The sequence below is a fragment of the Gossypium raimondii genome, chromosome 11 (genome assembly GCF_025698545.1).
Source record: "Gossypium raimondii isolate GPD5lz chromosome 11, ASM2569854v1, whole genome shotgun sequence".
Taxonomy (NCBI): Eukaryota; Viridiplantae; Streptophyta; class Magnoliopsida; order Malvales; family Malvaceae; genus Gossypium; species Gossypium raimondii.
The window spans coordinates 22,729,969-22,756,250 of record NC_068575.1 but is presented as its reverse complement, the minus strand read 5'-3'; the positions used below and the strand labels follow the sequence as shown (position 1 = coordinate 22,756,250).

The window sequence follows — 26,282 nt, the reverse complement described above, 5'->3', positions numbered from 1 at the left end:
CAAGCTTGCCTATTTCACCTCTCACACAAGTTATTTCTCTAAAATAATAGACACCAAAAGATGTGAGCTTAACCAAGCTTAGTGAGTTCTCAATATGCTACAAAAAAATCACAAACACAAGAGTTAGGCTAAATACACTTTTCACATAGGATCATCAAATACCATATCAAAATGATATATTGGTAACTTATGAGGATGAAAATACATATCAAAAGCTTTCATTGGATACACGAATCTCCATCACACTATGACTCAAAAGAGTCTACATGTCCCAGGTAAGTGTGGCTTGAAGCTAACACTCTCCAACACACCAACATGTCCCATGAATGAAGCAATGCTATACATTTCCTTATCCCTCCACATGTCCCAATAACAAAACATATAAATGAGTACTCAAATCTTATGTCATGCCAACTATATCCAATATTTTCAACAGTTTACAGGGCCAATATATCCATTCCACATATTAATTTTTTTGTTCATGTACACTCACATTTATCATGTTCATATCACTTATCACTTTTATATAATGCACTACAAAGTGCTAACATATTGCTCATTGAGCCAAACTCACTTTCATATCAGAGGTGTGTGCATAGATCCAGCTATCTATAAGGCATATTCACTCATATATTCAACATATACAGTCATATCACACATTTAAACTTTGGCATCACATATAATCCTATTTATCAAGTAATCAAAACTCAAGTAAGAACACATACTTCTAGGACTTAGATCAGGTGTTTTGATCACCTAAGCCCCCTTTAACCCACTATTTTGTGCATTAATTATAGCACACAAGATCACTCACCTTAGCAACTAGATTCCACAACAAAGCTCAAGTAAGATTTTATTTTCCTTTGTCTTTGCTTGTAGAGGCTCCTAAATTAGTTGGAACTTTACATATACATCCAAAAAATACAAAGACATTATAAATAACAACATACAATATTAATTCATTTTAAATTCACATATTAAAGCCTCTAGATCTTTATACCGAAAACCTAGGTAGTTTTGTCAAAAATTTGATGTCACCACTCAAACCTTGTTTCTAAACCATAATTTCAGTCCTAATATTCCTAAATATCATCTAATTACATATTTAAACCTTTAATTTAGTAAAATTTTGTAGATCTCCCTTTTCAAAAAATCAAGCCAAAAAGTTTTAAGGTGAAAAGATCATTCAAATCTTTTAAAATTACTTAAAGATTCATTAAATTAGGATTAAAAACCTTATAATAGGATCAAAGTAAGTTGAAAATGGCTTTGAAATAGTACTTTAACTTAATAAAATGATATTCACCATTTTCAAGCTTAAAATCAACATTAAATTAATTAATCTATTGAAATCAAGATTTAATCAATTAAAACCCAATTTGAAATAACAACACACTCCATTTGATCAAGCAAAGTCAAAATGTTAACTTAATTTTGCAAAATCGACGAGCTATGAAGCTAATTCGAGTTTCAACATGTGAAAAACTTCAGAGAAATTGAGGATGAAATCTTAAGTTTTCTTTGAAATTGAAAGAATATTTTGTGTTTGGAAAGCTTGAAAATCAAAAAGGATTAACTGATTTTGGGAAAAAAAACAAGATTTAGGGTTTTGAAATTTTTTTTAAGAGATGAAGAATGGGAGGGAAAAGGCATGGGTGGTTTATAAAGCTAGCCAGATTTTGAAAATTAGGCATTTTTCCCTTTGACCACCTACAATATAATTTTTTTCCAAATTGGACCTTATTTTTCAATTACAGTCAATTTCAAAATTATTTCCAAATCAAGTCTCATTTTTAAAATTTGTTTTAGCCAAATTAATTCTCATGCACTTAATTTTTGTTTCCTAACTATTTTTTAAATATCTAACTTAATTACAATTTTTGGTTCACTAAACCCTGATTTACTAACCTGATTCTACTAACCTAATTTTTGGGATGTGATCATTTTGATGGCCGATGTGACCTTTAAAATTTGGCATTAACATCTGGACAGGGTTGGAGAGGCTACATTGGTGAAATAGAGGAATGGACATTGGAATAGGGAAAATTTTCCATTAAGATACCACCATACGGTATTGATGAGTACAAAATGTGATGTACGAAGCTTCGAGCCTTACTGGGGAAAACTTCATTATTCGAGCATCAAGTTGGATATTAGATGGATTGATATTGATGATCATTAGGTTTCATAGAGAAACACTGTGATGGTGATCAGCAGGCTTTTTGGAGCAATATCGCTACAACGGTAAGGTCTTACGGGGTGACACCTCAAAAGAGGTCTAATGCGTAAGACCATAACTCGACTATGGCAACCAATAGAGTTTCTCAAGACAGTAAACATGGGGGAGTCTGTCAATATGGTAAACACGAGATAATCCGTCAAGACAGTAAACACGAGGTAGTATGTTAGGACGGTAAACACAAGGTAGTCTACTGGGATAGTAAACACGAGCTAGCCCATTGGGATAGAAAACACGGAGAGTCTTCTGAGGTAGTAAACACGGGGAGTCCGCCAGGACATTAAACGTGAAAATTTCAGGTGTAAGACCATAACTCGACAATGGCAACATATAGGGTCTGTTATGGCACTAAAATTAGGGTGCTTCATCAAGATGATAACTACGGTTAATCACGCTCATGGAAAAAGAGTTAAAAGAATAATGTAAGTGTTGACAAGTAGATTTTAAGGAAATCCGTCAAACAGGGAAAAAGTAATAGAAAAGGGGAACCGGTCCGCCAAAATAGTAATAATAAAAGCCAGTAGTGCGTATGGTGATAACCCGATTAAGATTTGTAGGAGTAATGATGTGTCGATAATACCTTGTACATAGGCAATGAAAGGAGACTTGTTCATAGACCGCGGGTAAGGATCTACTATTAAGTATCATCAAGTAGCGATTTAAAGAAACGTGCATTCCAAGAGAAAACCTCGAAAGGTTATTGGAAGATACACTCCCGATGTAAGGGTCGTTCAATTATGGTTGCGTGGAAAGAGTCAATTGATATAGTTCTTCAATTGATCCTTGATCTGTTTGATGTGACCACAAGATGGTTTGGCATAAGTATTAGCCAAGGTGATCTATGCCTCCTAAGAGGTGGTGGTGGAGGCAAGAAGAGGTTGAATAGGTAGAGAGACTGCACCAAGGAATGCACTAAAAAGAATATGGTCCTAGCATTTCCATGTTGTGTATGTTGAATTTGGAGTCGACTTACAATCAATGGTGACAATTGGTGTAGGATTGGGAAGAGAACCATCTAGAAAGCCATAAAGATCATATCATTCTAATAGAATTTTGATTTGGAGAATTTGCGTGATATAGTTGGCTTTTGTCAATTTTGTGATGTTTGTAGTGTTGATTATTTGGTTCTTGAGTATTTTGAATAATGGTATAAGCAGTGGAAAATGCAAAGATGCCTTCTGAAGCCATTATGGTTGAAGAAGAACATGGAGAATCGTGAGAAAAAAGAGAAAAAAAATACAAAAGAGAGAAGTGGAAAAAGACAAGTAAAAAACGTGGGTGCTTTGATACCATAAAGATGTTGAGAATAATGTATTGATTTTATTGATTAAAGGTAAGGTATATATATACATACAAGATAAGATTGGGTTGTTTGACCAAATCTCAATTAATAGCCAATCAAATATTCTAAATTTAACTAATTACTTAATCTATGGAATTTGTTATCAAATCAAAATATTTAAAGCATCTAACAAGATAATTACAAAATACACAATTAAATAATTAATAAAATAATTCCTCTAATAGTTTATAATTTAAATATATATGTTTATTTAATGCATACTCTTATATTCGAATACTTTATAATTTGTTTAAAATTTATTAAAACTTTATAATCTTCCAAAACTTAAAAATTATATAACATGGTTAAAACTAATTATAACATTTTTTTAAAATGTAAACTTCATAAATAATAGTTTTATTTTAAAATTTTCAATTAAATTAACTTAGAGAATAATTAATTGGGATTTTCTAAATATTTAGTTAATATTTAACAATAAAATTTTAAATTTTAAAAACAAAATTTGATTAGTAACGTAATGAAAAAATTATAATTTTAAACAATATAATTAAATTATTTTTAAACAATCTTTAAAAAATAATTTTTCCTTAGAATATTGTTTTAAAAATTAAACACTATCTATAAAGTATTATAAATTTTTATAATATATAATGGTTGGATAAAATGTTTTTAATGTAAAAAGTATTTTTTTAAACTAAATGTTTTTTTAAATAAAAATATTTTTATGAAATAATATAAATTTACTTTTTACAATATTCTTAATTTTTAAAAATAAAGTAATTTAATTTTTTAAAATTATAAATACAATTAATCCATACAACACACGAATAAAAAATACTAGTATCATATATTAAGCTCTAAACTAATGTTCAAAGGTAGGCTTTAAATTGAAATGCCTGCATCAACCTTATGATTTTAGCTAAGCCTAAGATGGCTTTGGTTATTCATCCTTCTTTCCAAGGTAATATAATCATGTTAGGGTGGTATGTTTAGGACATTCTCTATCATTCAAGGTTGAAGGTGAGTAAGATTATCAAAATATCAATTCAAACAATAGAAAGATATTTTGTAGAAAGAAAAACATTAACTTAGCTTGTGTTGTAAATCCAGAATATAATGCCTTTACAGATTAGAAATTACAATTCATTTGTATTTAACTTAAGTGAGATATATATACTCATATTGATGCATAGATACATAACCTAAGCTGATTTAGTCCTTTTGGGAAGATTGCAAATCTGAGCATTTTTGGTCCACGTATAAAGTAGTAAAACACAACAATATCAAACTCAACAATCATAGCAATTTGAACTAAATTCTTTAAATACAATTACAATACAAGGAGTACTTTTTAATGCAATCAACGACAACTCAACAACAATCTTAGCATAAACGTGAAGTAACTAAAACCTTAGAAGTATGCAAAACCATCAAACCATGTACTAGACTCAAGCCTAGCCTAACCAAGACTAACATCTCTGCCTCTCTCTCTATATATATTATATATATTTACTGTCTCTCATAATGGCATAACAGAAAAGACTATTTCCCATTATCACACGACATACTATACCATGGCTTCTAACTCTATTAGGACCAATTATTTTTCATATTTTCCTCTGCCACCACCCCATGGTACTCCACTGCCTCCAAAAGTATCCCCCCCAAAGCTGACCACTCCTTATAAACCTCCATCTCCAAAAGTGGCACCACCCCATTATATTCCAACCCCTCCAAAAGCACCCCCGGCTCCACATAACCCCATTACGCCACCACAACCACATTCAGTGCCAACACCACCACATCATCAAACGCCACACGCAACGAAACCACCTCCCTCTCCTACTGTGGCACCACCATCACCTGCTAATAAATCACCCCCTCTCCTACTATGGCACCACCATCACCTGCTAATAAACCACCTCCCTCTCCTACTGCGGCACCACCATCACCTGCTACTAAACCAGCTCCCTCTCCTACTGGTACACCACCACCTGTTATAAAACCACCACCCTCGCCAATTGTGCCTCCACCACCACGACATCATCCATTCCATCCACCTCCACCACCTCACTCTATTTCTCCACCAACACCACCTCATGTAATTCCGCCTCCACCACCACCATCCGGACATCATTCAACTGTAATAGTCATTGTCTTTGTTTCTATCGGTGGTCTGTTCTTTTTTGCATTCCTCTCAGTTGCTCTATTCTGCTTCATTAAGAAGAGAAAGAAGAAAACGATTCAAAAAACAGAAATACTAAGCATAGATAAACATGTAAAAGTCCAGGAAGCCATTGTACCAGGCCCTCATGGTGCACAAAACGCCGTATTACTTGTAGAAGATGATATTCGTATTGACGAAGAAATCAAGAAAAACAAAAAGACTAGTGAAGGATTATTGCATTCACATCTTAAATCTTTACAAGAACTTTCTCATTCTCAAGCTTGTGATGGATACGGCGGCACCAAAGCCTCCTAGCTCACTCGTCATCACCAGCATCAGTTGTGAGAATGAATGGCATCGGTAATAAACTAATAGCTCGCTCGATCGTTATGCTCCATAATAATCCCACTGTGCTGGATTTTGTTATACTGAATTCCCCCCACATTTATGTTATATCTCCTTTGGGAGTTGGTGTTAACTTCTTCAATGAGATGCTTTACTGTACTCATTGACTTTTAACGAATAAAATTTCTCCAGCAAATAATATATAGTGTTACATCATTCGATTCTGATGAAATTCAGAATGAATTTAGAGTTTCACTCAATTTGATTTTACCATTAAAATTTTTCAATCCAAATCCTTCAAATTTAAGTTGAATTTGAAATTGATCAACCAAAAATTAACTTGAACATAAAATGTACTGGATTCAAAAAATTCGTAAAAGTAAACCACAGTGATCCACACTTACATTATGTATATTTTAAGAAGAATTAATAAAATTACATTTATAAACTAAATTAATAGTTTAATTTAATTTATAATTCATAAATTAATATTATCAATTTTTATTCTAATATTTTTTTCCTCAATCAAAATAATTTTATTAATAATAAAATCATAAGAACATGGTACCAAAAGGAAACAAAAGAACACCCCACCACTCGTAACCACTACAAACAAACTGATTATAACGCAAAAATGGTCACTAAAAACAAAAATTCGTCTGTTCAAGTTTAAAAATCATATACCAACAGTAGTGACGGTTATTCTGATAGAAAAATCATCATTGGTACATGTAACATCGGTATAAACTTTTAATAATGGAGGATGTGACATCAAACTGGTGTGAGGCCTTATATTGATGGTTTGTTTAACGCCTCAATTTTTTTCGATATTTCGTACGAGACTATTCTGATAACTTTTTAAAAGTAAATCCGATAAAAAAATCTATTTCCTATCCAATTTTATTACTTTTGAACTATTGGGAAGTTAATTGGAATACAATTTGAACTATTTTATAGTTTCGAGATTAATCGAATAAGAAAAAAATTGAAGAGTAAAATAGTAATTTTTCCTTGAGGGTTTTTAGTCATTTGGAACCTAAACATGATTAAATATTAAAGTTTATGGTGATGTGTAGGAATGAGATGATTTTTGAAATTAAATACCAAAGAAATTAGCCATTAATGATAAATTTTGACTACAAACTCTTAAATCTTTGACTTTTTGACACAAGCCTTGTATTTTAAGTACTAGAAACAAAAAATAAAAGGGGAAAAGGAACCCTGTATCACTCCATATCAGCAAGCTTGGATGGCGACCATTGTTCTGTAAAGAAAGTTCCCATTTTCTTCTATTTATTTATATCCTACACAATACTCCTTAAATCTTTAATTATTTTATTGTATTTTCTTACAAAAGAACCTTGTAGAAATCATATTAGCATCAAAATTCATCACCCACACACCTAGAGTTTGAATTCTAGTGTGAGAATCATGAGCTAGAGAGAGAAGGAAATGCTTTTGGCAAGAGTTTGTGTTTTCTTAACATTCCATCGTCTCATTTCATGTTTTTGTACTTTAAAATGGTTGTTGAGCTATTAGTATGACCATTTAATGCTAAATTTGTATAATGACATTTTGTAAAAATATTGTTTCGTATGAATTATGAAGAGAAAGAGCTTGCTAAAGAAGGTCATAGCAAAGGTATGAAGAAAATAGTAGAGTGAAGAAGTTGGAGGAGCTTTCTATCATCTTTTGCAATTTGGAAATTAAATTTGTGATGAAACTTATTATATTTTTCCTTGTTAGATAAATTTAAAATATGAATAGAAATGTTAAGTTTTATCTATGAATGTGAAAATGTAGCTTGATGGATATTGGACTTGTGAATATTTTAGTGAAAGGTTAGAAATGTGATATGATAAAGTATATTTTTCACCATTTGTTGTATGTTTAATTATGGGAGCATTAACATTAGAGCTTTAAGTGTGTTATGTGAATTTGGTATAAGTGAGTTTATAAAATAAGATCATGAAATTGAAATATGGTAATCTTGTACAAAAGGCTTAGTTGACACTTCAATTATTGTAAAGGAGGAAATATTTGATTCATTCTCTACTTTTGTTTTGTGACTATGCCTCAGTGTACGTGCATTGAGTAGAGAAAATTACAAACACATGTGGTGTACTGCAAGTGTAACAGGTCGAGTTGTAATATTTATAAACTGTATAGTGAAACACCTTGTGGAGTCTTCCAAGGGTCGAACCCATAGGAGACAGGTTGATAAGATTGAATTCAAAGGAACAAACATGCAAAATAGAAAGACTAAATAACTATTATTTAACAAGTTATAGTACGTTAAATCTTGAATTGAAGGTTTTATACTAAAATTATATCTAAGGACTTAATTGTAAAATTTTCAAGAATTACAAATGAATAATCAAAGACAAAAACGGTAGCTGATTAATATCTACATTGACAACTAACTCTTAGGAATTAGATGGAAAAAATTTCTAATCGAATTAATTAATACCCGTCGATCAATAATTTACCAAATTACAATTTAGTCTAGTTCATCTCTCAATCTAATTTAGACTAAAAGGAACAATTTCATTTTACTCGATAAAGTCTCCTCTCAGTCTCACTTATCTATAATTTTACCTAGATTTAGCAATTCTGAGTTTCTATTTCTATTCAATTTGGTCCAAATTATTCAATTTAGTCCCTAATTATTAAAATAATTGCTCAACAGTTTAATTACTCAACAACCCAAAGAATTTAGTTCATGCTCATCTTTAACAAACAATAACTAATAATTTCCATGCCCATTTAAATAATCAAACGATAAAAAAATTAAAGGGTTTAGAAATTATTAAGAATTTTTAAAGAAGTCCTTGATTTTGATTGTTGCGATGGAGCATGAACACAAGATTCCACATTTTCGATTACTCAATTGTAACTTTTGAATAAAAATTCACTAAAATCTATTGAAATTGAAAGTGAAAACTCAATGTTACAAGAAAGTCCTTGTACATTTAAGTTAAAGAAGACAAAGTGCAGAAAAAATAAAAAGAAAAGTTACAGCAGTCACTAACTAAAATTAACCTAATAATGACAAAACTGAAAGACTCTAAAACATGTTTTAAAAAGCTATTTATAGTGCTAACAAGTTTGACCTAAAATGGACAAAATTGCTCTTCTTAACAATTAAAATAGCTTGTTTTGACTGAAGAATGCCCTTACAGATTTTAGCCTGTCAAGCCTTGATGTCGCGACTTTAGCAACACAATGTCGCTACCTCAACACTTGATGTCGCAACTCCATGCTCTTAGTGTCGCGGCTCTGTCACCAGTTTACCTACAATGTGATGAATCTTGAAAATCAACTCCCAGGGTGATAGATAGTTTAAATGTTGTGACACAATAGGTCTAGTGTCGCGACTTTGAGGGCAACATCAAGGCTTCTTCTCACTATTGCCTTAGTCACCTCCTGTACAAGCTAACTTTAATCATTAAACTCCAAAAGACAAGATCTTTCCATTTTGGTCACAAAATACACTAAAAACATATAAAATTGAATATTAAGATAAAAATCTAATAAATATAAAAAAATCATAAAATAAAACCATAAAATGCTTAAATACAAGTTCATTAAGTGTAAAAAAAACTTAATTTACCATATCAATTTATGGTAGATCACTTTGATATACATTACTCATGTGAGATTATGAATTCCTGCTCCACTAGATAATTTAAGGTAAGTTTTTTATTATTTAACTATTTGTACCCATATAAACTTGGTAGAAAAGTTAGGATACAGTTGGCATGCCAATTGGGGTTATATGTGCATTTTCGTATGGGTCTGGAGTAGATTTGGAATTTTTATGTATAATTTTGTGGTTGTGCATTTTTTGCTAATCATTGGGTAAACATTATCTCTTCGAAGATACTCTTAGTGTCACACCCCAAAAACTGGGTTAGTAGAAAGTAGGTTAGTGAACCGAGAGTGATCACGCCTGTACTTTATTTTTTCTAAGGTGATCTTTACACATTTGACAATAAATAAGACTTGAAGTGGTAGATCTATCCTTGAAAACTTGAGTTTGAATCTCCTCCCTCACATTATTTTCTATTTGGTGCAATTTTTCTTTAAACTTTAGTAAATGTCACACCATGTATTTAAATAAATGTTGTAGGAGTGTTAACAAGCAAGTGAATTGGTCTAGTGGTTCAGAGAATAATTAAATTCCATTAGGTCTCAAATTCAATTCCCACTCCCTCATAATTTTTTTAAGAATTTTTAGCATAAAATCTTTGCTCGACATGCCTTGTGTCATCCCCCTAAAGTTGCCTTAGTGAAAAGATTCTTTCCTCCTTTAGCTAGTCAACCTTCCTCCCTAAGCCCCCTTTTCACTCCACATGTGCCCCTTGATCCACTTTTCAAGCTTGTCCCTTAAAAATTTCATTTCCTCCCAATTACTAGAATGATAGAAATGTGCAAGTGTACACAATCGATAACAAGTAATAAAGTGACAAGTAATGTCAAGTTATCGTACCCATAGGGACTGTGCAAGCGAATATTTATGAAATGTAAAATTAAAAATTTGGTGATGAAAAATATGTTGTTTTGAAAAGGTGATCTAAAAATAAAACTAATTTAACTAAGTGATTAACTAAGAGAATAAAATTTCACGCACGATTTCTAAAAATAAGGTTTAATAAGTATAAAATAAATGTGTTAGATCAATTTCATTCTTTAACTTAGAATAATTAAAACTATGTGCATGTTGTTACGAATAATTTCACGGCAACTCGGTATCCTATTAACTAATGCACATACTTACTAAATCTATTAATCTCTTAAACATATTTCTATGTCAATTCAAACAATTAATCAAATTTTCATAAGCAAGTATAAGATAAAGTGAGGTAACAATATATTTCTATATTGAAACAATTTAATCACAATAATCTTACAAGTTATTCAAGGCTAAAGTATTGTTTAATACCATTGCTAATTTAACCATCAACTACCTTAGAAGATTAAACATGCACCAATTAAATATTGTGTCAATTAATTATAATTTCAATCCATTTAATAATTAATTCAATTGTTACCTTAAAATTAAAATGAAAGCATAACATAAGTATGATTTTGTGACACCCCAATCCTGACTGGGACGGACTGGCCCGAATTCGAAGCATTACATTAGCCACTTAAGTAACTCTCCGGCTAACGAGCACCCAAGACACATCCTGACCTTATAACACGTCAATCTTATCTAATTATTAGTTATTTATTAATGTGGAAGAAAATTATGAGCCAATTTTAAACTTTTCCTAGGTAATTTAACCTAAGAGAATTTTCGTCATTTTACCACCTATGGTAAAACTAACTCGATTTTAGATCTAAGTGTTTACCGACCTTCTTTTAGTCAAATTATGCAAGCCTAAAAATTTTACCTTAATTTGAGTTCGTTTACTATGTCTAATTCAAATTTTACTATTAGGGACTAAATTGTAACTTAAACAAATTAGAATACCAATATAAAGAGACAAAAATTTAAACCCCAAAACCCACACGGCCGTGTGTCATTAAATGACCGTGTTTGCGTCGTGAAAATTTTTAGACCGATCGCACACGCCCATGTGGAAATCCCACACGCTCGTGTGTGATAACTTCAGTCTCCACACGCCCGTGTCATTTACCCACACGCCCATGTGTAACCCCTCACATGCCCGTGTGGACAGGCACACGCCCGTGTGGACAAAACTACTACACCTATTTTTGCGAAAAATCATTTTAAAACCCAATTTTACATATTTTAATGGCCAATTAAACCTGATTTAACTACGATTAATTAACATACATATACATAGACATTCAATTGAGTTCATTGACATCAATCAAGCCTCAATTATATAGAATTAGGCAATCAATTTCATGCATAATAAACATCGAATAAATCAAACAAGTGGCTCACTTTAGTCGCTAGTAAACCACTCCATGAAAGATTCATTTAAACAATCGCTAGTACAAATTTCATGCCTCACACACCGTGTTATCGATCGACGTGCTATCAATCAACTATACACTGTAAATCATTCAATAATTAAACTCAAGCATGCCTCAAAATTATTATAAAATCATCCAAAATAAAAATTTCCAAAGTCCAATTGTAACACCCCTAACCCGTATCTGACGCCGAAATAGGGTTATAGAGCATTACCGGACTTACAGATCAATCAATCATACAATTCATGTTCATTTCTCATTCCAAACGAAAATCATTCGATTTCAATCATACAGTCCCTAATACGAGCCCTCGAGACCCAAAATGAACATTAAAAACAATTTAGAACTCAAATATGAACTCAAGAAACTTTTGGGAAAGCATTGAAAATTTTCAAAGTGTGGCCAGGCCGTGTGTCTCACACGGTCAAGAGACACTCCCATGTCTCAGGCCTTGTGGGCATTCGAAATGGGATCACATGGCCGTGCCCCAGCCTGTGTCCAACCCCGTGTAACTCACTAACTTGAGTCACACGGCCAACCACACGCTCGTGTGACTAGCCCATGTAACTCACTGACTTGCTTTCATTAGAAATTTTAGGGGACACATGGTTGTGTCTCCTAACCGGGTGTCACACACGGTTGAGACACACGCCCGTGTCTCTGCCCGTGTGAGTGAAAATAGGCTATTTTCTAAGCCACATTTCTCACTCAAATAGGTACCAACCTAAGCTTAATAATGCACATACAACCATGGCATAAATAAGCATTCAAAACCAACCAATACCAAGTCTATAACATGCAATATCCACACATACAACATGATGTCCATAAGCACATTCATTTGACCACTTTAAAGCATATCAAATATACTTCCAAAGTCTACCTAAATGGTCAATTACATATATGAGACATTGTACCTAAAACTTAGCATGCAAACTCATCTCAATTCCAACCATTTGGTGCCAAAACACAATTTCACAAGCAAGGCATTCATATAGCAACTATACACCACATATCACAAGGTCATTTATACATATATACATATCAATATATATGACCACTTTACAAGCCAATTCAAATGGCCAAAACTCATCAAGACATATAGGCTACATTAGCCAAAATACCTATACATGCCATTTAACCAAAATATAGAAAGTCCAAAGTACCAAAATGAGAGTTTTATAGTGCGACACGATCTCAGACAACTTTCAATCCAAACGAGCTTCCGATTCACTATAAAACACGAAAAATTAAACAGAGTAAGCAATTAAGCTTAGTAAGTTCGTATAACATAAAACTCAGCTTACCATTTAATCACAATTTAAGTAATTAAACATAGCATAATGCAACTCAATTTGATCCACAAGCCTAACACATGCTCATCCACAAGGTTCGACATGAAATCACAAACCTCATAGATTCAATTCTCACATGATTCACATACATACCTGTACTAGTTCACATCGAACTCATACACTCTCGTAATAACATTGTGCCCATTGAACCATTTGGAATAATATCGAATACTCAAGTATCTCACACACTAGGTGTCAATACATGGTCGAAACCATCTCTATCTCTTATCTCATATAGATGCTCCCTCTCGAGCCATCAATGGGTCTACTCACACAAGCTAACGGTTAAGACGTAGCTACACGGTGCTGGTCACACAAGCTGTCGAGTAACCGCAACACATGTCAAAAAACTCAGCCATCCGTAGAACGTACGGGACCAACACCCAAAACACGGTAATCCCTAATGACATGTCATTTATATCCTATCTATTCCTAAGGTTCAACCGGGATCCATACACTTGCCGATATCTTGTCGAGAACTTCCGTAGTATCGTATCAACCAATTTTCAATTAAGCATGTAAACATATATATAATTTAAAACTTATTAACAAACGAACTTACCTTGAACTCGTACGACGAAAATTTATCGTTTAACCGATAACTTTGTCTTTCCCTCGATCTAATTCTATACTTCGCTTTTCTTGATCTATATAATAGAATTTAATTCATTTAATCATTAATCTATCCAATTCAATCCAAAAATCATTTTATGGAAAATTTCTATTTTGCCCCTAAACTTTTGGCTTTTTTACAATTTAGTCCTAAACTCATAAAAATGCAAATTCATGCAATTTAGTCCACACCCATGCTAGCCGAATATCATCTAAGCTTAAAGCAGCCCATACATTTCATTAATTCACACATTTCACCATGAAAATATCATAATTTTCAATTTAATCCCTATTTGACAAATTTTACTAAAAAATCACTTAACAAATGTTATTTAACTAACAACAACCATTCATTTTCTATCATCAAACATCAAAACACATACACATTCACCAATGGTGAAACCCTAATACTTTAACAATTTCACAAATTAGTCCCTGGGCTAGTTAGATTAAGCTACAACGACTCTAAAAACATAAAAATTGTTAAAGCCGGGACAAAATTATACTTACATGCACCCAAGAAATATGGTCGAACCTTCAAACCCTATCAATGGCTTTTCTCTTCTTCAAAATTCGATGGATATCACTTAGGAAGATGATATGTTTTTGTTGGTATTATTTTATCTTTAACTAATTTATTAATTTAAAATTTTAACCTTTATAAAGATTAAAATTTACACAAATGCCAAGCCATTATCATCCACTAACATATTAACGGTCTAATTGCCATATAAGGACCTCTACTTTAAAGTTCTATAGCTATTTAACACTTTTAGCTATTAGGACCCAACTTTTTCACTTTATGCGATTTAGTCCTTTTATCAATTTAAGCATGCAAACGATAAAATTTCTTAACAAAATTTTCATATGACTCTACTATCATGCTGTAGACATTAAAATAATAATAAAATAAATAATTTGACCTCGGATTTGTGATCCCAAAACTACTATTTTGATTTCACTAAAAATAGGTTGTTACACCAATTACAACCAAAATTAAACTAATTCTCGGGAGTTCCACAAAGTCCGATTACAGTCTCTAAAATGTGTAATAAAGTATCTACCAAAAAATCTCTTGGACCTCTCTTACTTAGCTCCTTAAGCCCAGGATTATATGCACAAATTGTGAGGGTGTGAGCTTTAAAAAGCTCAGTGAATGTTAATAAAAATGACCAGTAAATCAACATCCAAATCATGATGAAATCACATCTAATCAATCTCTAATTATTAGCCATAATAATGAAACATGTCAATTTAATTTCCATATGCTTTATCAATATCAAAAATTAATTATTCATGGTTTACAAACATCGAATGATATAACAATAATCACACATAAATATATTGATAAACACTTCTCATGGCTTAATCGAGTGATCATACATCAGATAAATGGATCTCTGAACTCTCACAAATATCAAATACAGTCCACTGAGTTGAGCGAGCCGAAGCACAAGCTCCCTTATAGCGCCTCAAATAACCCAATGAGTGGAAACTCATGCTCAACACTCCCTTAACTACTCCAAACAAATCAGTCCATCTAGAGCCATATGCTCACAATGTCACAAATAAAGGTGAGTACTCACAAATCCTATGACATGCCAACTATATCCAATGGATCCACCATGCATATTGCCAATATATTCAGTCAAACATAGCATATAAATCAGTCATTATTGGGTTCAATTTAATGTGACAAAATGCTTATGTGTAGCATGTAACAAAGCCATTTAGCATCCAATTAAATCAAGCATGTCATTTTCCATTTTCCAATGTTCAATTACCAATTGTAACACCAATATATCATGATCGAAAATTCCAGTAACCATGCTCTAATCATCAATACAATTAGCCTAATTAAATTGCACAAAATCACCTAAATGATTACTTGCCATTATTCAATAAAAATTCAACTCTTGTACATATAATATCAATCTTGCAAAATTTACTCATTCAACCATAATTAATCAATTGAAATCATCCATTAAGCTACTATTTAAACATAAATGAGAGTCAATTTACCAAATCGCCCTTAGAAACACTCACCACACAATTTATTCTACCACAAACAAGTGATTAACCAAGCAAATCCAAGCTTCAATTTCGGTTAACTCAGTCCTCTTCAAGATTCAGAGCTTCAACAAAGATAAAGTAGACATTACCACCTTTCCAATGGTATAATAAACACGAATTTTCATTAACTATACTAATCAAAATCCTCTCACAAAGATACCTTATTGAATTTGTAACATCAAGTTGAAAACTCGATTCCTCACAAAATCAATCTCTCTAGCCCTCCTAAACACTTTCAATCATCAATACTAGACCAAATACACTTATACTAAGCATCAATTTCATCTTCAAATTAATTTCACAAAATTCCAGAAAATCGGTTCATGAAGATGATGGAATTCAGATTTCTTTATATTACCTCACAAATCATGTTTAATCTTGATAAAAAAGATCAAAAACATTTTAATAGATCCATTTTGAGCTGGAACATCCATTGATTTTCCCTTAAAATTCAAGATCCACCAGTAAAGAACCATGTGTTCTAGGAAAAAGATAACATTGATAAAAAAAATTTAATTGACTCTCAAATCATATAAAATGTTTCTAATCATCATAAAAATAAGTTTAGGATTGAAGATTACCTTTGATTCCCTCTAAATTCATTGATTGAAAATCTTGATTTAAGAAACTTGAGAAATTTCAGAATATTTTTGGCTAATTTTGAGAATAATTTCGGACGAATTGAGAAATAATTTTGAGAAGGAAATTGGTTGGATCTATTCTCTAATGATAGGTGTTTAAAATCATGTAAAGAAAATGAATTTTAAAGCTCTCTAATCTAATGTAAAATGTGTGAAAAGTGATATACATTAATTTTAAATTGAAACCTCAAATCCCGGTGATCTTCCAAAGCCAAACTAGTGCGCTCCTCTCTTTTCTACTCATTTTGTTGATCCAAGACCTTCATGAACACTTGATTTTTGTTGTTCCAATGGGTGTGCTAACTCTTTTTTAAGAGGCAAAATCGACAAGGGAAGAAAGAATTTGGAAAGCAACTAGAAGGGAAAAGAAAAAGAAAGATGAGAGAAAATGTGTAAGATGAAAAATGAGGAAGTGAGGTGGGCGATTTATACTTGAGATTGACAACTCAAGTTGACTAAAAATAGTATCCAATCCGTCATCCTATGGCTGGCCATGCAAGTGGAAGGAGTGGTGGAGTTTGAATTTGATATTTTTAGCTTGTGGCTAAAAACGGAATGCACAAAAAGGAAGGGGTTTGAATGGCATTTACTAAATGCTCAAGGGCTGATTTACAAGTGTTAAAATAAGACAAAATAAGTTGATTGGTCAGAAATACAAAACGATTTGGGTTGTTCTTTTGGGCTTGTCCATCCTCCCGATTTACTTACTCAATTCAGGCCATTTCCTCTACTTCAAGCTACCCATTTTTCCTGATAACAATTAAATTGGACCAATTGATTTGAGGAAGTCCAAAAACTTAAATTTAAGTCCTCCATGGGTTTTAATTCATCATATTGTGCTCCTAAGGTGACTATCGAGTTGATTTTTCACCCTTTGTACAAAACTGCCAAAATTAACCCAATATATGTGAAATTGTTATAAAAATAACTAAAATTTAAAATATTTTATAAACTAAGCTTAAATTAATTATTTTATAATAAAAGTATAAAATTTGACAAAAATTACTTAGAAATTGCATGAATTAGTGCTCAAAAGATGTTGAAAAACTCTATATATTTTAGTGTTTCCAATTACCTAGCTTGTACCATCCATCACACCTAAGGTAGCAACAATTCACTTTTTTTTTCTTTCATTTTGTTTTCTCCTACTCCCCTTTGGTCGTCCTCTTCATTACTCCTCCCTTTCTCACTTTTTCTTTTATTTCATTATCTCAATTAGCAAATGAAAATAAACATTTCATGTCAACCTTCAACCCTTAAGAGACATTAATTTCTCTTCAATTTCAAGTCCAATTCATTAATTTCTCTCTAATGGAAACTTCCTAAAAACTTAATAATTGAACAAATTGATACATGGGCAAGCTAAATCAAGCTCTCATGATCATAAATCTATAAAAAAAATAAGAAAATAACTTGGTTACCTTATTCAATTATTTGGTCGCATGCTTGAATAAAAACATAGGGTTTTCTTTCTTTCTTCAATGGTGGGTGATGGAATGAAGGAGATGAGAATGCTTTTTTTTAATCTTTTTTTTTTTGTGACATTAAACCATTTCCTAACTAGTTACATAGAAATATTCTAAAAAGAAAAAACACCTTTTGCTCTGGCTATTTCTAGAATATCTAGAACCGTCGTAGGGGGAGTTCAAAAACCTGCAAATATTCTTTTTGGACCAAAGCTTGTTTGGCTAAACAATTCGCAACTTGATTTTGTTCTCTAGGGATGTAACGCAAGAATCATTGGTTTTCTTGTGACAAAATACTTTGATTTCATCTAATTAAGGCTAAGTTCGATGTGAGGGAAACACTTCCTTGAAAGGCTTTAACAACCTCCAAGTTGTCTGATTGAATTATTACTTTGTGATGACCTCTACGTTGGATAACCTTGAGAGCACGTTTGGTTCACTGTATTGGAATAGAGGCGTAATGGAATAGAGGCATAATGGAATAGAGGTGTAGTGGAATAAAGGTGTAATAGCAAATCAATTGTTTGGTTGAATGTAATGGAATAGAGGCGTAATAGTATTCTTGTGTTTGGTTGAATGGAATAGAGGTGTAATAGCATAATGGAAAAAACTAAAATGACTAGAATACCCTTAACATAAATTTGTTTGGGTAAATGATTATTGTTATTGTTATTTAAATTTTAATAAGATTATTAATATCAATAATAAATAATTTAATCATATTTAAACATAATTATTATTAAATATATTATAATTAAAATATATAATTTAATAAAATTCTTAATAATCAATATTCTTATATGAATTTACTCAAATCATAATATATGATACTATAAAATATAATTTAACATAATTATTATTAAATATATTATAATTAAAATATATAATTTAATAAAATTCTTAATAATTAATATTCTTATATGAATTTACTCAAATCATAATATATGATACTATAAAAGATAATTTAACATAATTATTAGACAACTACCAGATAAATATTGGTCCAGGAAAGTTCCTCAAATTCCAATATTTACAATCCTTTCCAATATTCTCAATTACTGGAACCTCCTTTATATTGTCATGGTACATGCTTTCCCGGTTAAGTATGGTATCCATTGTTCTGCAACATTAGTAGATAATGTTCGATACAAAAAAACATGTTAAATAACATGTCACAAACTATATTAACATTTAAAAAAAAAAGGCATACTAGGATTGTTTGTTCCCCTGGTAACAACTAACTGATGAAAACTTTTGTGGTAAAACCAAAAAAATATGTAAAATATAAAATCAAAGGAGGGAAAGATAAAGCTCAACATCTGATGTTTGGTTGTAATGGTAGCCACCCTGATATCATTACAGTTCAAAAAAAAAAGTGGGATCATTGTTACAACTATAACAAGGCCTTGATTTAAGTGAATTCAAGTATTTAACCGAGTTCTAAGAATCACAGATTCACAGGTGGGGTTTTTATGTCACTCTGTCTTGTCTCCATTGCTGCCCTGCACCGTTCTAGTTTCCGGTGCAGTTCTAAAATCTTTTGAAGGTGTTAGAGAGGGTTTTATGAGTGTCAAATTAGTATCATGAGTGTCAAATTAGTATCATCTTTGTCAAAATCTTCATTTGCTTCACCAGAGTAAGCATACCTATTAAGATCGGAATAACAAAACGGTGAACTATAAGAAACTGCAAAGACATTGAAATAAAATTCTCAAAGATCGACACTGAAACTAAAATATGCGGGAACATCAACCACAATATAAAACAGCCATACATCTTTAAATTCCGTAACACAGAGGAACTAGCTGCAAATTAAACAAGTAATCAAGCCTACATAGACATCTCAAGTTACCGAGTTTTACCTTTATTAACGATCAGGAAATTTCTTAAACAATTGAGGGTGTGAGAATGAAGTTTTTTCTTCTTTCATTTTGAATGTCCATAAAACAGTTCATAAACAACCGTAGCAGAAAAGGAAAGGCAGAAAGAGAAGCTTAGAGCTCAATAAGTTAGAAAATTTGTGAACTTCCTGTATATATCCAGCTTTGCCACCATCCTTCTAGTCTGTTGCATCCATTAGTGAGAAAATTTCATATATTGTTATTAACTTGATCTGCCGATGAAGTTGAAGAAAGAAAAAGAATACCTGAAGTTTATTTAAAGTTGAAGAGAAAGAAGTAAATATCCAAAGAATGAAGAAGGCATCTAAGATTGAAACCGGAAGAACCAAAAATAGTTTTGCCTTTCTAGAAAGATCACTCACAGCACCAACATTTTCTACTAGCTCAAGAATTTCAGATGCCAGAAAGAAGGTAGCTCCAAGCATGGTTACCTTTGAAGTAAGGCCACTCCCATTGAACTCACCGTAATCAAAATACCAAAGAGCCATCTCAAGCATGACAAGGGTTATCACTAATGTTATACAATTTTGCAAAGGAAGAACTTCTCTCCAAAATCTTGCATATTGCAGGAACCAAAATATTTCGAGGATCACAAAAGCGAGGGACATGAAGCCATAGAAGTTCATCGAGGTGCCACTCTACCAGGCAGATAGCCATGAGGGTTTTTCCATACGATTTTCCTTCAACATCAAATCTTTAAGATTTAAATCACAGTGAATGAAGTACAAGTTATACATCCGGTTTTAGTAATTTGTATAGATTTTAATGGCAATATTGTAACCTCATCATCTTCACTAAATGAGACGTCGAACACTTTAGGCCGCCAGATTCTTTGTGGAAAGGCGATGAATAATTTCCCTTACGAATGCACAACGAAGTTTTGCAAGATCTGTGGTGCAACAAACAACTCTTTGTCCCCATAAGTTGAACCCCAATCGCCTCTTTATCTTCCACCTCAAAAGCGATTGCTTGGATCGAGTGTGAGCTAAAGTTAGAAGATTCTTTGGGTCTACTGAATGTAATTTTCTCAAAACTGTTTCAAGATTTAGCCACAAATTAGGGATGCAAAAAAGACGAAAGAGGAAAATCTTCAATGTTCCTCGACTTTCAAATAAATACTAAATACATGTCGATAGCAATTTAGGAATGTACTAAAAATAACCTTTTTTAGCCTCTCTAATAGTTAGTACTAAGTCAAAATTGACTTAAGCGGACCAACGAACTAAAGAAATTTCAGCAAGATTGAGAAAAAAATTAGATCTTTCATTCCTTTAGGTTCAAAAGTTTGATATTTTGTTTCATTTCACTCAAAATATATGAACTTCAAATTTGTCAAGACTTGTTTCAACTCAAATTGTTTTGCCACCCAATTCTAATTCACTAGATCCTACCAATTCTCAAATCCCACACAATTCAAAACAAAACCCAACTAAAATCATCGAAAATTAAAGAGATCTAAAATCTATAATCAGCATATAGTTTATTAAAATGTGAACTCCAAAGAAGAAAGAAAAGGAAATCGAGAAATTACAGGACGAAAGAGTCACCATGAGTGGCGTTACATTGTAGGTGTCAAGAAAAGAAGAATGAACATGTCAATCGAGGAGAAAATCGTGAAAAGAAAAGAAAAAACAGAGGAGCAAATTGGCGAAACTGGAGCAAATCGGCAGAAGCAAAAGGAAGGAACAGAAGACGCTTGGATTAGAAATCGGGAGGGTAAAACAGGGAGGTAAACTGAAGCAGCGCCTAAACTGAGCAAAAGGGAGGGATTAGAAATCGATGGATTTCACCGATTAGGTCAATAATGGTTTAGCCACATAATAGCAATACATTGAACCAAACAACGAATTAGAGGCGTAATAAGTGGGGCCCACCGATTAGGGGTGTATTAGCTATGCCAATACACCCAACCAAACATAGTGTGAGTGTAATACCCTAAAAATTACTGCAGTAAGAAAGTAAGATAATATTCCTGATATACTAAAATAAAGTATATTATGACATAATAATTCAAGAAAGGATTAAATCGCAAAAGTGAGAAAATTTTTGTAGCCCAAGAGTAAATACTCAATTTGAGGGCTTAAAATGTAAATACGAAAAAGTTGAAGGGTCAATAGTGTAAATATTTTAAGGGTGGAATAATCTAGAAACTAAGGAAAATGGATGAATTAGGACCAAATTCAAAAGGTGAAGAATTTTGAGGGACTAAATTGTAATTTTACCAAATTAAGTGATGACTCAAGGATGGAATTTCAAAAGATTATGAAGGGAAAAATGGTCAATTAGAAAGATAGAGAATTCTAGAAGGTAATGATGATGTTTGTGATATTTTTAATTTATTAATTAATTAGATAAATGTTATTTAATTAATATTTTATTAAGATTTTTAGTATTATTTTATAATTAAATAATTAATATAAAGGGAGAAAAGATGATGAGAAATCATCATCATTTCCATGCATTTCACGTTAGAAGAAAAGAGAAGAAAGAAAGTTTTGCTTTCTTTACAATTTGGTCCTTTCACCAAAAATTCACCATATTCACTTAGAAATCAAAGGAATTTCCATAGCCATCAAGAGAGAAAGATAACAAGGAGACTATGGGCAGCTAGAATATCAAGTTGGATTCAAGAAATAGAAGTTGGAGGAGAGAGAAAATCAAGTTAAAGGTTGAAACCAATAGGACAAGGTAAGAACATTGAGATTTTAATATATTTTTAAGTTTGATCTTATTGAAAAAGTATGGAAAATATGTTATAGTAGAGTTTTCTTATATAAAATCTTATATTCTTGATATATTAGTGAAGATAAATAAGTGAAAGTGATGGGAAATATTATAGAGAAAGGGAATAAGGAAGTTATAAACTTAGTAATTAACATCTTGCACTAAAACAATTTTGGATAGCAGTAGAGGTTAACTTTGGAAAATCACCATAAATTGTGGAGATCGAATTAGAGAATGAATCAAATACAGAATTAAATATTATTGAGTCTAGTTTCTTATAAAATAAACTATGTAAGTAATGGAATTTTAAATAATGAGTTATAATAAATTTTGTAAGATAAGGTCAGAATGATTTCGGGTTCCTCTATTTTGACTTTGGAAAATCATAAAAATTGGATAAAAATGATTAGGGATTAAATTTATATGTATGAAATATTGAATTATTCTATTTTCAATAGAAACAAATGGGAACATCATCTAAATTCTGTACGAGGAGATAATTAATTTTAGTGAAGAAGGGTCAAAACTGTCGACAATGCAGAATATGGATGACTTTAAAGAATAAACTATACTTATTGGATAAACCAAAATTTTGAAAATTTTATGGTAAGAATATATGTGAGTATAGTTTCAGATAAAATTAACGGATCTCAATTTGGAGTTCTTTATCTGAAGATATAAATAATTTAGTGACTATGACTCAAGTTGATGACTTTGAATGAATATGTAAATAAATGGTGAAATTATAGATAATATTACATATAAGCATGTTATATACATTAAGGATGTGGAATGGAGAGGAGGAGGAGGAAAATATAATATTATTCAACTAGCATGAGTTTTCATTAAAATGGTCAATTTGCATGTTTTAGGTTCAAGGACTAAATTGAATAAAAGTAATATTTTAAGGGTAAATTGGTAAAAATGTCAAAGAGTGACCAAATTGCATGAAATGAATTGTTTTATTATTTAAATTAATAAATTGAATGAAATATTAATTTAGATCAAGATTGGGTGAAAATTTGAGGAAAATAGAAAATTACTAAAATGTCCCCGAAATTTGGTACTTCTACAATTTAGTCCGGTAAGTTCGTGTAACTTGAATTATATTCTTAAATGCTTGAAATGTATGTTATTGGTGTGAATATGATTTGAATGTTCATTGTATGAAAATTTATGAAACATTGATATATTTGATAAAAGGAAATAATGCATTGAATGGATGTATGAATGTTTATCACACTATCCATTAATTCTATTGGTAATTTTGGATATTTTGGTTCTGGTTATAATGATATCTATAAGTTAATTTGGCCAATGTTAGCTCATTAATGTTTTGATTTTGATTGGTTATAAATATGAATGTTTGATGAAATGAACTGTCTGTAAATTAATTTATAAACTTCGGTAATGCTCTATACCCCAATTCTGAAGAAGAATACAGGTTAGGGGTGTTACATTTATTGCTATCGGAGCTACGGTTTAGTCGGTACTCGGACCGAACATAACATATGTGAAGTTTGGAAATACATGCCATTATATAACCTGTGATAGTGTGATATCTCTCGACTCTGGTGAGATTTGTTTTACTCATAGACAGAAATGTTTTCCCAATCGAATTAAATTTTGATAATGTTGAAAATGATGCTCAAATATATATATATAAAAAAGTTGATTGTGATGAATCAGAACTCATAAAGGTATGAATAAATGTTTTATAATACACGTCGATGATGAATATTATGTTTTATGTATTATTAAAAGTAAATTATAGTGCTACACGAAATATTGTGCTTGATAATTAAATTATAAAATATAAAAAGTAATATATGAAGTATATGATAAGGATTATTAGGAATTATGGATGAATAGTGAATTTTGAAATATATAACATGTGTTAAAGATAGAGAAGATATAAATGCACGAATTATTGGTACAAGAATTAAATTGTAAAGCATGTAAAAACATTATGCGAAAAGTGTAAAAGTGATATGCATGCATGAAATAATTTGCCCAAGTAGACGAGATTAGAAGTATTAGGATATTAAGGGAGTTTAGCATGCTCTCTGATTATTAGTACGTCAGTGCTCTCTGATTACTAGCACGCTTACTGATTATTAGCACATTAGTGCTCTCCGTTGAGCACATTTTTGCTCTCTGTATAGCATTTTAGTGCTCTCTGTTTAATAGTGCATAATAACGCACCTTTGTATCAGTCTCGTCTATCCTAAGTATTCTGTTTCGTCTACTGGGCTCCACTAAAAAAACAACAATTTTCGTTATAAGATAAAAGATTATCTCTGATTCATGTTTGAATTATTAAATTTAAAAAAAAAACTATAGGTGGATAGTAACAAGAGAACGTATTATTCAGGAAATAAGAAGAGATGAAGTGATATTAATGATTGTGAATAGAAAAAGGGTTATAAGGAACAGAAATAGTGAAAGAAAAGTGAGAAAAAGTGAGATTCCCGGTTGAACCTTCGAAGTAGAAGAGATACGAGTGAAGTTGCTAGGTCACGTGTGTAGTACTATGTGCAGGCTACTACGTGTACCGGAATGATAGGTCGCATATGTAGTACTATGTGTAGGCTACTATGCGTACCGGATAGCTTCAATCACGTGTGTAGTACTATGTACAGGCTACTACGTGTATCGGATGGAAATGGTCACATGTGTAGTACTATGTGCAGGCTACTATGTGAACCGAGTACCATTGACTACAAAGGTGGTTGCTATGTGTTGATTCCACTGAGTATCATTGATTATAAGGTGGTTGCTATGTGTCGATTCCACCGTGTATCTGTTATTATTCCTAAGTGTTCATCGGGAAATTGACTAAGTAAAAATACATGAGATCATGTAATGACTAAGTGGAATATAATTTGGAAATGTGAATTAAATATGAAAATGTGAATAGAAAGCATGAACTAAATGTTTATGAGACAAATAATGGCTCAATGTGATAGTATATGATATTAACTAATGAATGAATTATTATTGAAAATATATTATTGAATTTAATACTCGGTTTGGATTGAACACGGGATTGAGTACAACCGTTCTGTGGCAAAGGATGAATTTACGGATAAGACCATAACTGGGTTATGGCACCTTGAACGTAAGACCATGGTTGGACCATGGTAGTATAGATACATGTGTAATACCATAGTTGGACTATGGCACAAAAAGAACAATCTACTCATATCCGTAAGCCGTTCTTCGATTCAGTAAGAAATGGTATGAGACTTATGTGATTGAAATGAAAGATTTCTAAATTAATATTGATATGGTATTTGATAAGGAAATTATGTATGTTGAGACAAGTAACAAACTCAAGTGTGACGTATCGAGAAAATAAGTTTATCAAAGTTGAATTTATATGTAATATGTGCAAGTACGCTAACCAATAGTGTTGCTTGATGCTTAGGCAAGTGCCAAGCCATTGGTTGAATGATATGTGTATGACTTGTGTGTCATGCATATGGAATAAGTGTGGAAAGT

The 26,282-nt window shown here is 31.8% G+C and overlaps 2 protein-coding genes across 2 annotated transcripts; one reads left to right on the top strand and one right to left on the bottom strand.

Annotated features, from left to right (window-relative positions):
• Positions 1-4,994: 4,994 nt before the first annotated feature.
• Positions 4,995-6,286, top strand: LOC105788097 (protein TRACHEARY ELEMENT DIFFERENTIATION-RELATED 7A-like). The gene has a single exon (XM_052624506.1). It carries the CDS (start codon positions 5,434-5,436, stop codon positions 6,022-6,024), a length of 591 nt encoding a protein of 196 aa, XP_052480466.1. The 5' UTR covers positions 4,995-5,433; the 3' UTR covers positions 6,025-6,286.
• Positions 6,287-19,805: 13,519 nt separating this feature from the next.
• On the bottom strand, positions 19,806-21,649 carry LOC105789547 (uncharacterized; the record flags this gene model as incomplete). Its single annotated transcript, XM_012616919.2, is given in 9 exon segments — positions 19,806-20,217; positions 20,300-20,682; positions 20,685-20,734; positions 20,736-20,790; positions 20,793-20,881; positions 20,883-20,972; positions 20,974-21,087; positions 21,586-21,604; positions 21,607-21,649. Coding segments are annotated over 9 exon segments (906 nt in total), but the record flags the coding sequence as incomplete, so codon positions are not given.
• Between the last annotated feature and the right edge of the window lie 4,633 nt (positions 21,650-26,282).